Consider the following 16128-nt stretch of genomic DNA (forward strand, 5'->3'; position numbering starts at 1 on the left):
CTAATGGTTTTACTTAGGAAAATGGTTTACAGATTGTATGCCAATTAGCATTATTCACTCAGACAAGTTCTTCTTGATCAAAGAAAATAGATTAAAAAATGGGATTAAAAGTGGATTCCAAGGTCAGGAGATAGCTCATGCTTGGCATGCCAGAGCTGTAGGCTTATTCCCTGGAACTGTGCAGTCCTCCAAACACCACCTGGAGTAGTCCCTGAGCATCACTGAAAATGGCTCCCTCCAAAAAACGCACACCAGCCTGGCAGTAATGCCCCAAATGCAGTCTCAGAGCTACAAGGATAAGAGTATACTATAAAAGGGGCCAGAGGGATAGCACAGCAGTAGGGCGTTTGCCTTATACACAGCTGACCCAGGACCAACCTGGGTTCGATCTCCAGCTTCCCATATGGTCCTCTGAACCAGGTGTGATTTCTGAGCACATAGCCAGGAGTAATCCCTGAGCATCATTGGTGTGGCCCAAAAACTAAAAAAAAAAAAAAAAAAGTGTACAACAAAGAACTATTTGATGCATGTGACAAGATGACAGCAACACTCCTGGGGTTCTAGACTCAACACCAGGAGTCTAAAAGGTTACAGGCGGGCATAAGGCTACCAGCTGAACTGAGCTTTCACACAAACGAGGTTTCATGAAAGCAATGACCCTGAATCATGCAATTGTTTATCAAATGTGCTCTTTAGTTTATAGAGATGGTTGCAATTCAAAATAAGTTATGGCCAGAGTGATGGTGAAATCACTGGGACCCTTGGACCTGAGCCCACCAGGAGGCTCTCTGAGTGCAGAGCCAGGAGCAAGCCTTGAGTACCACTGGGTGTGGTCCAAAAAAAAATTCCAAAACCCAAACAAAAAAAATCCAAAAAATAGTTGATTGTTCTCCTAATTTACATTAATGTGGGAGGGTAAAAATACATAAACTCTCTATATGTTCTGTTCAGATAAAAGAACACACTGACCAGGGGCTGGGAGGCAGTACTGTAGTGAGGAGCAAGTGTGCCTGATTTGGGCTCAATCCCTGGCAGCTCACAGTCCAATAAGCATCACCAGGCTCAGCCCTGGAGTCCCAACATCATGGGGGTGGTGGCTACAATCTCCCTAGGAGCATTTTATTCTGGATCTTTGCACTGAACCAACAGCCTCGTTGGCAGAAGATTTGAGAAAGTTGATCAATGAATAGCTGGCTCTTGCATTCATGATGATTAAAAAGTGTTCATCTGGGGCTGGAGCAAAGTACAACAGTGGGAAGGGCATTTGCTTGCATGTGGCTAACCCAGGTTTGATCCCTGACATCCCATATGGTCCCCAGAGCCTGCTAGGAATAATTCCTAAGTGCAGAGCCAGGAGAAACCCTTGAGTATACTGGTTATAAACAAACAAACAAGTATTTATCTAAACCAAAGGTGGTCAACCTTTCCACAAACCTCCAAACTGCCTCTGGCCCATGTACCATTGGAACCCACTGATCAAGCCTGACTAGTCAGTAAGTGAATGGGAGTTATACACTTGAATCCCAAAATATTTGAAAATAATTAAAATATTTGGAAATGATTAAAAAGAAAGTGCTAGTGATGTCTGATGTTCCCGGAGTTGTGTCATTTTTTCATGTTGAAAATTATGTCAAAAAGCAGCTTTCTTGATAATTGTGTGAATTTGGCATTGCATGTTGCAGTTACTTGAGAATGTGAAGACAGAGGCTTCAAATTCTCCTAAAAAAAGTGCGGGTGTGGTTTCCATCAGAAATGAGAGCGAATCTGGAAGTTGTTCTGCTTTTGCCAGACAAGAAATCAGCAACGGGCAGATCTATTACTCAGGGAGGCCCCAATCTTTAGGCAGAAAGAGAGATGTTGAGCTATTGTGAACCAAGTTGAAAGCCAAAATAGGTGATTAAAAACATTATTTTACTCTCTGGGTTCAAGAGAGCAAAGGAAACACTGTTAGGCATAGACCTCTTAGAAGGAATATGAGAGGGGTGGGAATACTAAGAGAACAGACTTTTTCTTTATGGAAAAACAAATGGTGTATTTTGAAAAAAATGTCTAATAGTGCAACTTCATGTTTAGAGAATGAAAAGGCTTTTAAAATATAAACTATAGATGTAAACAAAAATCCAGGCTAGTGAGGATATGTGCTAGTTTCTGCAATTAAGAGACTCTTTTCTGAACAATTTCTGGACAAACATTTTGTTTTTATTTTTATTTATTTTTTATTTATTATTATTATTATTATTATTAATTTTTGATTTTTGGGCCACACCCAGTGATGCTTAGGGGTTACTCCTGACTATGTGCTCAAAAATCGCTCCTGGCTCGGGACCATATGGGAAGCCAGGGATCGAACCCAGGTCCGTCCTGGGCAACTGCGTTAAGTCAAATGGTAAGGTAAATGTAAGGTAACATGGTAAGGTAAAAGGTAAGGCAAATGCCCTACCGCTGTGCTACTGCTCTGGCCCAAACATTTTGCTTTTAATATTAAAAAAGGTTCATAGAATTACCATGTAGTAAATTAATTACAAATATTAAAAGTATCAGATGCTTGGGGCCAGAACGGTGGCATAATTGGTAGGGCATCTGCCTTGCACGCACTAATCTAGGATGGACTGCGGTTCAATCCCTCAGCATCCCATATGGTCCCCCCCCCCCACAAGCCAGGAATGATTTCTGAGCACATAGCTAGGAGTAACCCCTGAGCATCACCTGGTATGCCCCCCCCCCAAAAAAAAGTATAGATGCTGCTGGAAGTATATGTACTTTATATTTAATAAAGATATAAAGTATAAAACTATGAGAAGATAATTTCAAGGGCTAACGAAATAGTAAATAGTATAGGGGTTAAGGCACTAGCCTTGCATGTAGCTGACCCTAGTTTGAATCTCCAGCACCATATATGGTCCCTTGATCACCTGATCACATATGATCTCCTGATCACCAGGAGTGATCACTGAGTTCAGAGTCAGAACTAAGTCCGAAGTACTACTAGGTTGTGGTCCCAAAACAAAAAAACTCAGAGAATTTTTGTCCTTATTTTCTAGTTACTGAAAAATTATCCTACTGCTTATTTTCTCAAGTGAGAAAAAGTCCATGTCTGGATTCTAGTTTGCTTATACTCTGCTTTAGGAGCGTTTGATTAAGAACAGGTGTCCAAAACTCTTCCCACCTAACTTGGCAAACTTTTGTTGTGAAGAATGTTGGTTTCAGACTACAGTTCTTTAATTTTATGTCATCTCCAGCAAAACATTGTGTGTGTGCATACTATAAAGTTTTGGATAAAGAAAGAGGGATGGAGAAGGTGGACTGAGTGAAAGAGTGAGAGAAATTGAGAGTGTTTTTCTATCTCTAAGAGTTACCGGAAAACTGTAGTTCACAAGGCTCTTTGGGGTCTGTGGACTCATGCTCTGACTGAGATTTGAGAGTCAAGTGTGGGAAATTCTGGAGCCTGTAATTTCCTCCTTTGCCCATAAACACAGCCTTTTTCATTAAGGGCTGCCATTTCATTTTGTGAAATTGTATCCCATCATCTCTGGCTTTGGCCTCCCACAACTATCCAAGCCCTTACCTGTCTTTTGACTGTCAACGTCCATAACCTTCAAATCTACCTGAGTATGCTCCAGTGTTGCTGATAGGTCTCCAGTTTGGGAATTAGAGGATGATTCTACTTCCTAGCTAAGTGATGCTTAGCAAGTCACTTCTCTCTTATGCAGATCTGTTTCCTCATATGTCAAAAGGGAATAACAATATCTACTTTTCAGGGTACTGTGGATTAAATAAGGAACTATAATGCAAAGGACCTGCCTCCTCCTAATAGTTCAGAGATAATGCTTACACTCCTGAAAACATTAGACTCTTTAGAAAACTGCCCTTGATCCTCACTCCTGTCTATGACAACTGATTCACTTGTATCAATATCAAGTGAAGGAGTTAATTTCTGTATCAATCTTTAAGTAGCAGCCAACTAGTAGATTCAACTTGGAACAAGAAGCAATATGATCACAGGATCACCACCACAGTATCAGTTGTTAAAGAGTAACCTCCAAATTAGTTTTCAGAGAGCTCTCTGATTAATCAGGACATGAGAACAAACATCTATAATGGATTCTTAGGAGATAAATCTTAAATTTTGTAGCCTATCATGTATGCTGACAGCCTCGAAATTAGTCTTTCATATCTTTCCCTCTCTCAGACATGAAAGACATAAGCATAATAAAGCATGACTGATCTATGAAAATGAGCACTCCCTAAGTTCTGCTCCATGCTATTCAGACACTGAAGCTGGCCACAGTAAGTTGATGCTATTGTAGGAATCCACAGCCACTGACCACTAAATTGTAAAGCAGTCTCTTATTAAACTCATCCATGTTTTGGTTTCCTGTAACCTAGATTCTCAAATTCTCTCCTCTGTGACCTCTATCTAAAACGTGGGGGGTGGGGAGATGGTGGAACAAGAGTGGGAAGGGAGGGTGTATGGCAGTTGTTAGAACAGAGACAAAAAGAAAGCAATGCTTACCTCTAAAGAAGAAATGGGATCAGAGAGAGAAGGCATAAAAGGAAGTGTCAGGACCAAAGTGATAGTACAGAGGGTCTTGCACGTGGCAGACCAAGGTTTGATCCATAGCATCCCATATGGCCCCCAGAGGAATAATTCTTAATTGCAGAGCCAGAAGTAACCCCAGAACAATACTGGGTGTGGCCTCAATAAACATATAAAAACATATAAAAATAAAATGAAAAAGAGGTGTCACCAGATATGTTGTTGGATGCTGACCAGGTACCAGCTGTTACTCTGGGATGCAAATAAATATGAACAAGAGAGCTACAAACAGACTGTTAACTTAAGACTACATCGAAAGGCACTACAGTGTGGCAAGAGAGAAGGGAACAAAGGGAAAGTGTACCATTTTGGGGATCTCAACTGACCATCACCAACAATATACTCCAGTATCATTGGGGAGAGAGAACTCTCTTGTCAGGAAAACCCCTTCTATGGCTAGATAAAACTCACCCAGAACTCAGGAATGGTGAGATATAAATTGAAGCCCTTTTCATTCCTATACAAAATGATCTTGGAAATCAAACTGCCTTATAACAAAATATTTCAGTATTCTGATAACTACATATCCCACGCTGATACTCAATATCAGACATGTCATAGAAAATTGAAGTCCATTAAGTCTAAGGTAAATTACACACAGAGGGAAAAAAAAAGGCAGAAATGGATATAAAATAACCCCAAAAGAAATGCAGTAATCTCTTTGGGTTCCTTGCTTTTTTCTCTCCTGTTGCTCCCCAAATAAGGAAGCGCTGAACATCCCTACTCTTGCCCCTGTATGTATGGTACAAGCACAAGTCTGTTCCCTAAGAAGGAAGTTAGGTAGTTGTTTACTACCTAATATGCCCACCAGGCCTTCTCATTGCTTGCTATTGGTAGCAGTTCTTGCTGCTGTCAGCTTCTTACAGAGATCTAAATTGGATACAAATGCCCATATGCAACTCACTTCAATAGAAATAGTCACTAGAGAAAACGGGGGAAAGTCTGGAATGAATCTGCTAAAACGTTTGACATACCTCCATACAATTGCTTGTCATGGCCAGAGGAGTTATTCCTCTGGCTTTTTAAGCACAAAATTTGCTGATAGTGACTGTGGAATAAGACTCCAGGTGTCCATGATTCTTTGCTCACTTTTTTTTTTCCTCCCGCTCTCACAGACACACAAACAGGCTAAAGCATATACGCACCCACATACATTAAATGGACTTGCACACAACTGGCGTTTAATGTATAGAGTTTCACAGCCATTCGGGAATTTTCTCTTGAAATGGAGAATTGACCCATAAAACACAGGAAAGAGAGTAACTAAATATAGCCACAGAAAATTTAAAAATCCCCAGAAGACAAAGATACTGAAATTCTTATTGTCAAGTTGTTTACTATGGATTGTTAGAAACTAAAAGACAGACATTGCAGTCTGACAAGCTGAAGTCAGCTTGTACTTAAGACTAAGTTAAGTATTGGGAACCATATAAACTTTTGTAGAGAAACTAGCCAGATCTTTACTGACAAGTTTTCCTTTTCTCTGAAATAATAACTTTGCTTTAAGCCCAACTCCTATATATATATTTATTTATATATATGCACACACATGCATATTTATAAACACACACGTACATCTGTCTCTCTTTACACACACACTCTCCCCCTTCAAAACGACTATGAACATATGCAAATGAAAGATGCTGCTTACTCGAAAGGTCTTGGCAGTCGGGGAGGGAGATGCCGGGGGAGAATCAGACTGAGACTTCCTACTCCGCGTGAATTCTTTACTTCGGGTATAGAAAGAGGACATGGCTCCTCGGGATGCAGACAAACACTGAACCAGTGGCTTCTTCGCAGAAAGCTGGGAAACTGCCCCTGTAGGTTACCCTCACAGATCTCTGAAATGATGCAAGATGACTTTGGCTAGAACTAAATAAAGGAGAAAAGCCACTCTGTAAATTACAGCGTGGAGCTGGGAGCCAGTCCTTAGTTAAGCAGTTGGAGGAGCGGTGTGCTCGCTCAGAACTTGAAGGCAGCTTTACCACAGGGCTCAGGATTGGCAGCTTACCGTGGATGGGACTAGCCGGGTCACACCTTCTGTGCCTAGTGAGTCTTTGACGCTCCCCAAAAGACACTTCGTACTGAGGCGAGCCCCAATAAAAAGTGAGTCTAGGTCTCGATGACACCAGATTAAATCCCAGAGCTGAAGAGAGCAGGGAACACTATCGTCATTCTATCCACAGAGAGAAAATACAAATTTTCTGGAAATCATGCTATCTTTCTTGCCTCCTGGAAGGGATTTGGAACCACCGTGATAAATTCAGGCTAAACAACTTCCAAAGACAAAACAAAAACATATAAATAAGGAACCTAAAGTTTCTGAGAAGGAAGCGGTCGGAGGAAGTCAAGTTTCCCCAAGTCCTCCCAGACGAATCTGCTTTTACACATAAACACTCACAGTCATACTCAAATCATTCCCCTCCCCTCTTCTATTTTCTGACATTCCAAATCCCTATTCGCTCAGCAAGGAATGCTGGACAGGAGCCAAGGGCAAAGATTCACTTTCAACTCAGAATTCTAGTTGCCACTTGTAGGAGGAAAAGCAAGCCTGCCAGCTCCTAGGAATAAAGAGAGGCTCTTTAGGGCTGTGCTGTGAGGTACACCCACCAAGCTTTCCGAAAGCTGTTGGGATTGTTGCCTCTGAATAGGCTGATTTCTCGACAAACTTATCTGAATATGAGAAGGGAGATTTTTCAATGTCTAGATCTCTAAGTAACAAAGCCCAGGCACATGCATCAGTCAAGGCACCTTCAGGCCCTTTGTGTTCAATTTTAATGACATATCGCTCCCGCTGCACCATGAGGAAGCCGAGCAAATTGATATTTTGGCCCACTGCAAAGGAAGCTCTCTGTAGACTAGAGTTGACTTGCTGACTCTCTAAGTATAAAGCTTACCAGAGTTTTCTAAACTGCCATGACCAGAGAAGACCAAATGGGGGAAATGGGAATACAGGTGAGGGAAATGAAAGCTCAGGATTGAAGGGAGAACTCAGAATAAGGAAACTGCACAATTATGGGGAAAGTTATGAGTTAAAAAGAAAGGAATTTATAGTGTGGAGGATATTGGATGTAGCCTCAAAACATCTAAAATTTAATCTTCTGCTCTCTGTCGTCATTGTCCCGCCCAACATTCCTTGACCAAATGTTTCTTGATTGTTTGCTTTGAGTGCTCAGAGATTACTCCTAGCTCTGTGCTCAGGGATCCTGGAGGACTTGGTAGACAATGTGGAGTGATGGGTATCACGGCAAGTGCTTTAACCTCTTTGCTACCTTTCTGGTCCTTAGACTAAATGCTTTCTTTCTTTTTTTTTTTTTTACTTATCTTTATTTAAACACCGTGATACAAATATAATTGTACTTGTATGATTACAGTCATGTAAAGAACACCCCCCTTCACCAGTACAGGATTCCCACCACCAATTTCCTAGATCTACCTACTCCCCACCCCACCCACACCTGTACTCGAGACAGGCTTTCTTTTTTCCTCATTCATTCACACTGTTATGATAGTTTTCAGTGTAGTTATTTCTCTAACTGCACTTATCATTCTATGTGGTGAGCTTCATGTCATTAGCTGCACCTACATGGGAGGATGGGGGAAAGTAAGGGTTGGGACTGAGGCAGTAAAATATTAGAAATGAGCTTTGTAGGGCAGTATCAAGGTCCCAATACAAGATGGATATTATGGATATATAGAATATATGCACACAATAATATCAATATGAAAAAAAAGAGAAAAAATTTCCACTGACTGTCCCAATATAAACCAGTGCTAGAACAGCCTGCCCTCCTCCCAGAGTGCATTCCCATTAGTGTAGGGAGAGATAGGGGGAAAGCCTGTTGACCCCTATAGAGTCCACCTAGACCGGTGTCCAGGGAAAGACTGAAGTCCAGGGGAGAAAAACCCTATACCTGGCAAGGGCTGGTCTCCAGAATCAAGGATGAAACCGGAAGCCAGATGTTTGCCCGCCCTCCTCCCCATGCACCTCCCCCCTGGAGTACGGAAGGAGGGGGGAACCCAAGGACCACTAAGAGTCCTCCTGAACCCACTTCTGGCCATCTGAGCTGGCACCCAGGGAAGGCCTGGAGTCAGGGGAAAAAGACAAGGACGGCTGGGGGCCTGCCAAGCCTCCCAGCACTCCCCAGGCTAGGAAGAAAGGTTCTGGTATGGGGCCTCCCCAAACCCTATACCTGGGCAAAAGCTGGTCTCCAGAATCAAAGAGGAAACTGGAAGCCAGATATCTGCCCTCCCTCCTCTCCCTGCACCTCCCCCCTGGAGTATGGAGGGAGGGGGGACCCTGAGGACCACTAAGAGTCCACCTGAACCCACTTCTGGCCATCTGAGCTGGCACCCAGGGAAGGCCTGGAGTCAGGGGAAAAAGACAAGGATGGCTGGGGGCCTGCCAAGCCTCCCAGCACTCCCCAGGCTAGGGAGAAAGGTTCTGGTATGAGGCCTCCCCAAACCCCCCATACCTGGCAAGAGCTGGTCTCCAGAATCAAAGAGGAAACGGGAAGCCAGATGTCTGCCCGCCCTCCTCCCCATGCACCTCCCCCGTGGAGTATGGAGGGAGGGGGGAACCTGAGGACCAGACTAAATGCTTTCTAAGCCAATCATTTTAGTCCCAAAGTAACAACTCTCTACCTCTGGGAAACCAAACTGCCCACACTTTTTGTCCATGAGACACTTTATCTTTATATTTTCAATTGTCTTGGTATTTGCTTTCTGATGTTTCTCCACTGTTTTTATTGTTGTGGAAACCCCAGGTCTGTAATGTGGTGCTGGGGATTAAACCCAAGACCACATGTACTTTAACAGCCACTTTTCTGGCCTTCTACTGTCTTCTATATTCTTATGACCAATTTTCTGAAATTAAATCAAGGTAAATTATTTGGGGTTGGTCTGACCAAAGAGTTTATAAATTAATCCTGACTCATTCTTACTAGAAAATACTTTTTAGAAAGACTAATCAATTTTATTACACAGAATTATACTGTATCTAGAAGGCCAATTATTTGAAGGTTTAGATCTATAAATCCTATTCAAATATTATCCATATGGTTAATCCCATCAAATATATCAGTGTAGATTATTTTTTCTCCACTAACTCACTTCATTTAGAAATGAAATAAATGAAAGGGGGGTATTCTGTTTATGACTGAAACCCAACTACAATCATGCTTGTAATCATGTTGCTTAATAAAGATTTTATAAAAAATAACAACTAAATCATTAATGTACACAATGGATTGTTGCATTTAGTTACATTACAAACTTAGAACATACTCCTTGCTTTTTGCGGAATACAGCCTAATTAAATACATTAGTAATAAGAAAATATTTTATCAATTATCATGAAAAAAAAAGAAATGAAATAATGATGGGACCTAAACAGCAACATCACTGTAACAGGCATGGTTAGCTAGAAAAGAATCTACTTTTTCAATATCTAGAATGAAAGGCACCACACTGCATTATTCCTTAAAGAGATAGTAAGAATATGTTTGGTCAACTAAGTTTCCTGACCTGTTTCTGTACTATTTTTATGGTTATTTCATTACTCATTGTATACTGAAAAGAGAATATAAAAGCTTATTTTCAAATGTTGTTACTCTTTGTTTCCTAGCTTTGTTGACTTCTAGACTAACAATGAAAACACTTAAAGAATTTTTTTTGCCACACCCAGTGGCATGCTCAGGGGTTACTCCTGGCTCTGTGTTCAGAAATCACTCCTGGCAGGCTCAGGGGACCATATGGGAGCCAGGAATCAAACTTGGATTTGTCCTGGGTCAGCTGCATGCAAGGCAAACTCCCTACTGCTGTGCAATCACTCTGATCCCACACTTTAATATTAAAAAAATATATATATATATTTTTTTTTTGGTTTTTGTTTTTGGTTTTTGGGCCACACCCGTTTGACGCTCAGGGGTTACTCCTGGCTATGCGCTCAGAAATCGCCCCTGGCTTGGGGGGACCATATGGGACGCCGGGGGATCGAACCGCAGTCCGGTCGGTCCTACGCTAGCGCTTGCAAGGCAGACACCTTACCTCTAGCGCGACCTTCCCGGCCCCTTAAAAAAATATTTTAACATATACTATCTCACCTGATTGTCTCAACTTCACTTTTTTTTTTTTTTTTAATTTGATTTTGGGTCACACCAACCAATGCTTTGGGGTTACTCCTGGCTCTGCACTCAGGATTTACTCCTGGCAGTGTTCAGGAGACCAAATGGGATGTCAGGAATGTAATGTAAGTTGGCTGCATGCAAGGTAAGTACTATGAAGTACTATCACTCTAGCTCCAAGTTTGTTATCTAAGAGAAGGGAGACGAAATGACTGCACAGCCAAATATCACTAGCTGAGAAACAGGTTTTGATTAAGTCAAAGTACCAATGGATTAAAGAGGATCCAATTTTAACCTTTCAAAAAGAGTCTGACTATGTAGAACACTCACAAGAACATATGAGAAATTATGAACAGAGGTCAATTTCCTATAAAGTTAAATCTAAGCTCTTTTATATTCACTTGCTCCTCTTTATATAACTTTTTCTTCAATCTGCATTTTCTACCAACAAGCATCTGTTTTCTTTTTTTTTTTTTTTTTTTTTTTTGGTTTTTGGGCCACTCCCGGTAACGCTCAGGGGTTACTCCTGGCTATGCGCTCAGAAGTCGCTCCTGGCTTGGGGGACCATATGGGACACCGGGGGATCGAACCGCGGTCCGTCCTAGGCTAGCGCAGGCAAGGTAGGCACCTTACCTTTAGCGCCACCGCCCGGCCCCGCATCTGTTTTCTTAATCAAAATACAAAGACTCTCATGTCAACATGAAATATCTTTCACATCCCAGTAAAGAAAAAAACTGTATTGGAAGGGTACTTGGTGACAAGTCTGTACCTTTCAATCAATATACATAATTTTGATTTCAGGGAGTACAATACCTCTCCAGGTACTGTTCCTAAATTAGGGATAAAGAGAGCAAAAACAATCTAAGGTCAAAGTTATAGTTCACATGATTTAGTGTATGCTTTGCAGTGGGAGTCCTGGCACCACAGGGTCTCCTAAGCAACATAGGGGAGTGATCTTCAAGCACAGAGTCAGGAGTAGTCCCTGAGCTCTGCCAGGTGTGGTCCAACTTGCACAACTTCCAGTCCTTGTACAATACACACAAATTAAATAATATTTCTTACATACTGACTCATCATAAATGATAACATCTTTTGTTTGTTTTGTTTTTGTACCATACTTGGTGGTGCTCATGGGTTACTCCTGGCTATGTGCTCAGAAATTGCTCTTGGCTTGGGGGACCATATGGGATGCTGTGGGATCGAACCGCGGTCCGTCCTAGGTTAGTGCATGCAAGGCAGATGCCCTACCACTTGCACCACCACTTCAGCCCCAAATGATAACACTTTAACCTAGGGTAAGCATATATAACTTATGAGACTTGTCTTCCACTCAAAGACCACCAGCATTGAATGAATATTGGAGTAAGAATTACCTCAACAAAAGAGTTTTTTTTTTTTTTTTTTTGGTTTTTGGGTCACACCCAGCAGCGCTCAGGGGTTTACTCCCCAGCTCTACACTCAGAAATTGCTCCTGGCAGGCTCAGGAACCAAATGGGATGCTGGGATTCAAACCACTGTCCTTACATGTAAGGCAAATACCCTACCTCCATGCTATCTCTCTGGCCCCAAAAGAGTTCTTTAGTTCCCATCTATTATTCTTCCAGTTTAAGTTTTGTAACCAAAGGGTCAGGAGAGGGATTACAGATTGACTTCTATGAGTGAGCTATGCAAATAGCTCATTTGCATAGAAATTTATTTGCATATAAAACACAGGTTTATTTGCATATAAAATAATATATTTCAGACACACTAAAATGTTGGTTTTATCTCTTCTACATACAATAGATAAAAAAACATAAACTCGAGGTTTTGCAAGGACAGGGTATTAATAAATGAATTCACAGTCTCAGGCCGCTAGATCAAGCCTTCCAAATACCACAGCTATCAAATAAATGGTTTTCTAGAGTATGTCTTTGAGATGTCAAAGACATCAAATATGGAAGCAAGCCAATAAAGGTTCTCACTGTATGAATCCTGATCTTCATCTCTCCCAAATTAGTATTTTAGTGAAACCTTCTTAGTAGAAGAAATTAATAAGACAGTTGAGTAGTTACCAGTTTTTACTTTTTTTTTGTTTTCTGTTTTTTTTTGGGCCACACCCAGCGGTGCTCAGGCGTTACTCCTGGCTATTTGCTCAGAAATAGCTCCTGGCAGGCACGGAGGACCATATGGGATGCTGGGATTCGAACCAACCACCCTAGGTCCTGTGTCAGCTGCTTGCTTGCAAGGCAAACGCCACTGTGCTATCTCTCCGGCCCCAATTTTTACTTTTTTTAATTCAATTTATTGCATAAAATAGTGGGTCACACCAAGGTCCAATGCATGCAAAGGATTAGTTTAAATATTGGTCCATATCCCCTGCCTTGTTTCCATGTTCATTTCATTTTGAACGGCCTCCCCAGTGGTTCTGAATAACAATAAGATTATAATCAGAAGTGCAAGGATGTCATGTGTTTCCAGGAATCAAATCCCACAAATATTAGATATAAGCTCTAGTCCTTTGAACTAGTGCTTCAGCACCCTCTTTTATATTTTTTAAATGATAAAAATTAAGTACTATGTCTTAAATGTGATGATGTTTGATGAAATTCCCTTGGTAATTTTCAAAGCAACCAATAAATGCCACAATGTATGTATGTATGTATGTATGTATTTATTTATTTATTTATTTATTTAGGCTTTGGACCATACCCATGCTCCAGGGTTACTCCTGGCTATGCGCTCAGAAATAGCTCCTGGCTTGGAGGACCATATGAGCTGCTGGGGATTGAAACCAGGTCTGTCCCGGGTCAGCTGTATGCAAGGCAAAATGCCCTACTGCTGTGCCATGGCTCCGGCCCTTGTTTTATTTTTTTTTTTTTTATTTTTATTTTTTTTTTTTGGTTTTTGGGCCACACCCGGTGACGCTCAGGGGTTACTCCTGGCTATGCGCTCAGAAGTCGCTCCTGGCTTGGGGGACCATATGGGACGCCGGGGGATCGAACCGCGGTCCGTCTCCTAGGCTAGCGCAGGTAAGGCAGGCACCTTACCTCGAGCGCCACCGCCCGGCCCCTATTTTTTTAATTAAATATTTTTTATTTAAAGCATTGTAATTTACAGAGTTATTCAATTAAGTTTTAGACATAAAGTGTTTCGGTACCAATTCCACCACCAATGTGACCTTTTTTCTACCACTGTCCCCAGATCCCCTCTCTCCCAAGCCTGCCTCTTCAGCAGGCACAAATTAACTTATTTTATATTGCTTGTTACAGCAAAATGACAAATGAAATTATTGTAATTTCAGTAAAAGAAAATTTGTGAAAATTGTTATGTCTCAGAATGGTGTTGTTAAAGTCATTGTTTATTGAAATGTTTGTTATTAGCTGAGCCTTCTGTATTATTGTTTTTTTTTTTTTTTTTTTAAAGCACAGTCCTAGCTGGCTTTCTTTTTTTTTTTTTTTTTTGTTTTTTTGGCCACACCCGGTAACGCTCAGGGGTTACTCCTGGCTATGTGCTCAAAAGTTGCTCCTGGCTTGGGGGACCATATGGGACACCGGGGGATCGAACCGCGGTCCGTCCAAGGTCCATCCAAGGCTAGCGCAGACAAGGCAGGCACCTTACCTTTAGAGCCACCGCCCAGCCCCCTGTATTATTGTTTTTGTTTATTAAACTTAGATGGCTTTTAAGCTTCTCTCTTATCTAATTTGCTGTGTTCTTACTGGGCTGTCAGTATTGTGGAATTTGGAGGTGTCATGCGGCCATATACATGGCTGTGCTCCAGGAGCTTCAGGATCTGTAAAACTAAGATGATTCTCGGCTTGGCCCCCTCTCAAGAGGGCCCTAGAGTTTTAGCTTGAAGACCAGTGTATCATGAGCTTTGGTGGCTTGGCTAGCATCTCTTTCGAGATTAGTTATGAAGTTGGGCCCTTCATAACTTTTGAGCGGGGCTGCTAGGATTTCTGGCAGTATGGGGATAAAGGGATAACTGCCCTCACTCCAAGACCTCAGAGTTTCAGCCTGGAAACAGGCATACCTGTGATTTTTGTCTCTGCAGAAATTTATTCAGGAAACAGTGAAATTGGCTGTTTGCATGGTGATGCCTATAGAATGTTGATGCCGCTACCAGGGCTTCAGCAGGATGGTGACTTAGACTAGCCCCCACGAAGGCCTCTCCAGAGTTTTCGGCCTAAAAACTAGTATACCCATGTGTTTCAGTGGCTTGACTTGCATCTCTTCCAAGATGAGCCATGCAGCAGCGATTGAGCCCTTATTTACATGGCTGAGCTGTGGATGTGGGTTTGTTGCTGGAGGAAGGGGAGGTGCCCGCCCCAAATTTAAGAAAACATTTGAGATTTCAGCCTGAAAACTAGTATATCTGGGATTTATCAGTCAACTTGCTGATATAATGAGAATCCTTAACCTCACTGAATATTATCTGGTTCACTTATGATCTAGTTCTATCCCTGGCATCCCCTATGATCTACCAAATCCCATCAGGACTGATTCCTGAATGCAGAACCCAGAGTAAGATCTGAGTATTGCTGGGTGTGGCCTCACCACCCCCTCCAATATCTCAAATATCTACTCTCTTTTCTTGGGCTATATAATACATTCACAATATATTATATATAACATATTATATTGTCTATAATATGTATATTATTATATAATAATAAATATATAAAGTGAAAGAGATGCAAGGTTCTCCTTTTCACATGCCTTAGGGGAAAATATCTTCACACCTCTCTTCCTGTGCCAATATTCTTTCCTGAGAAGCAGTACTCCCTCCAATAAAGGTGGAAAGGTAGGGCTGGAGAGATAGTACAGCGGTAAGGCGTTTGCCTTAGACGCAGAAGGACGGTGGTTCGAATCTTGGCATCCCATATGGTCCCCCGAGCCCGCCAGGAGTAACTCCTGAGTGCTGCTGGGTGTGACCCAAAAAGGTGGAAAGGTACAACAGTGAGGAAGTCAATGTCTGACCTAATTCAGAAACTGATTTTATAATAGAAGGGTGAATAAATAAGCAAACATTTAAAGGATAATGGGAACTTGATTTCTTGTTGTTAAAAAGGGCAAATATAGTAGATTTTTCTTAAAGGAGCTAGAATGAAGTTGATGTGATATGTAGGCATTGAAGTGAACCAAGAATTTTCAGTATTTAAACATAAATGAATAAATATTTGGTAAGATTCTTGGTATGTACCCCAAGAACACAAACAGTTAATTCGAAATATATGTGCACACATACATTCATTGCAACACTATTTAAAATAACCAAGATCTGAAATCAACCCAACTGCCCAATAACAGAAGATAAGACATTATGGCATATATATAAACATAAAGCAATACTACTAAGCTGTGATAAAAGATAAATCTTGCCTTTTACAACAATGTGGAGAGAACTAGAGTGTGTTATGTTAAGTA

At 41.4% G+C, this 16128-nt stretch overlaps 1 protein-coding gene across 3 annotated transcripts in view; it reads right to left on the minus strand.

Moving 5' to 3' along the window:
• PPP1R12B (protein phosphatase 1 regulatory subunit 12B) overlaps nucleotides 1-16128 on the minus strand; it is a 254079-nt gene that overhangs the window by 39343 nt on the left and 198608 nt on the right. Inside the window, exon 1 of one of the 3 annotated variants that reach the window (XM_049770623.1) lies at nucleotides 6249-6433. The exons of the other annotated variants lie outside the window; for them this stretch is intronic. Coding sequence (XP_049626580.1) covers nucleotides 6249-6350 — 102 coding nt within the window. The 5' untranslated portion in view covers nucleotides 6351-6433. Of the gene's footprint in view, nucleotides 1-6248; nucleotides 6434-16128 lie in introns of those variants that run through there. 3 annotated transcript variants of the gene reach the window in all.

This window comes from Suncus etruscus, chromosome 3, assembly GCF_024139225.1.
Source record: "Suncus etruscus isolate mSunEtr1 chromosome 3, mSunEtr1.pri.cur, whole genome shotgun sequence".
Lineage (NCBI taxonomy): Eukaryota > Metazoa > Chordata > Mammalia > Eulipotyphla > Soricidae > Suncus > Suncus etruscus.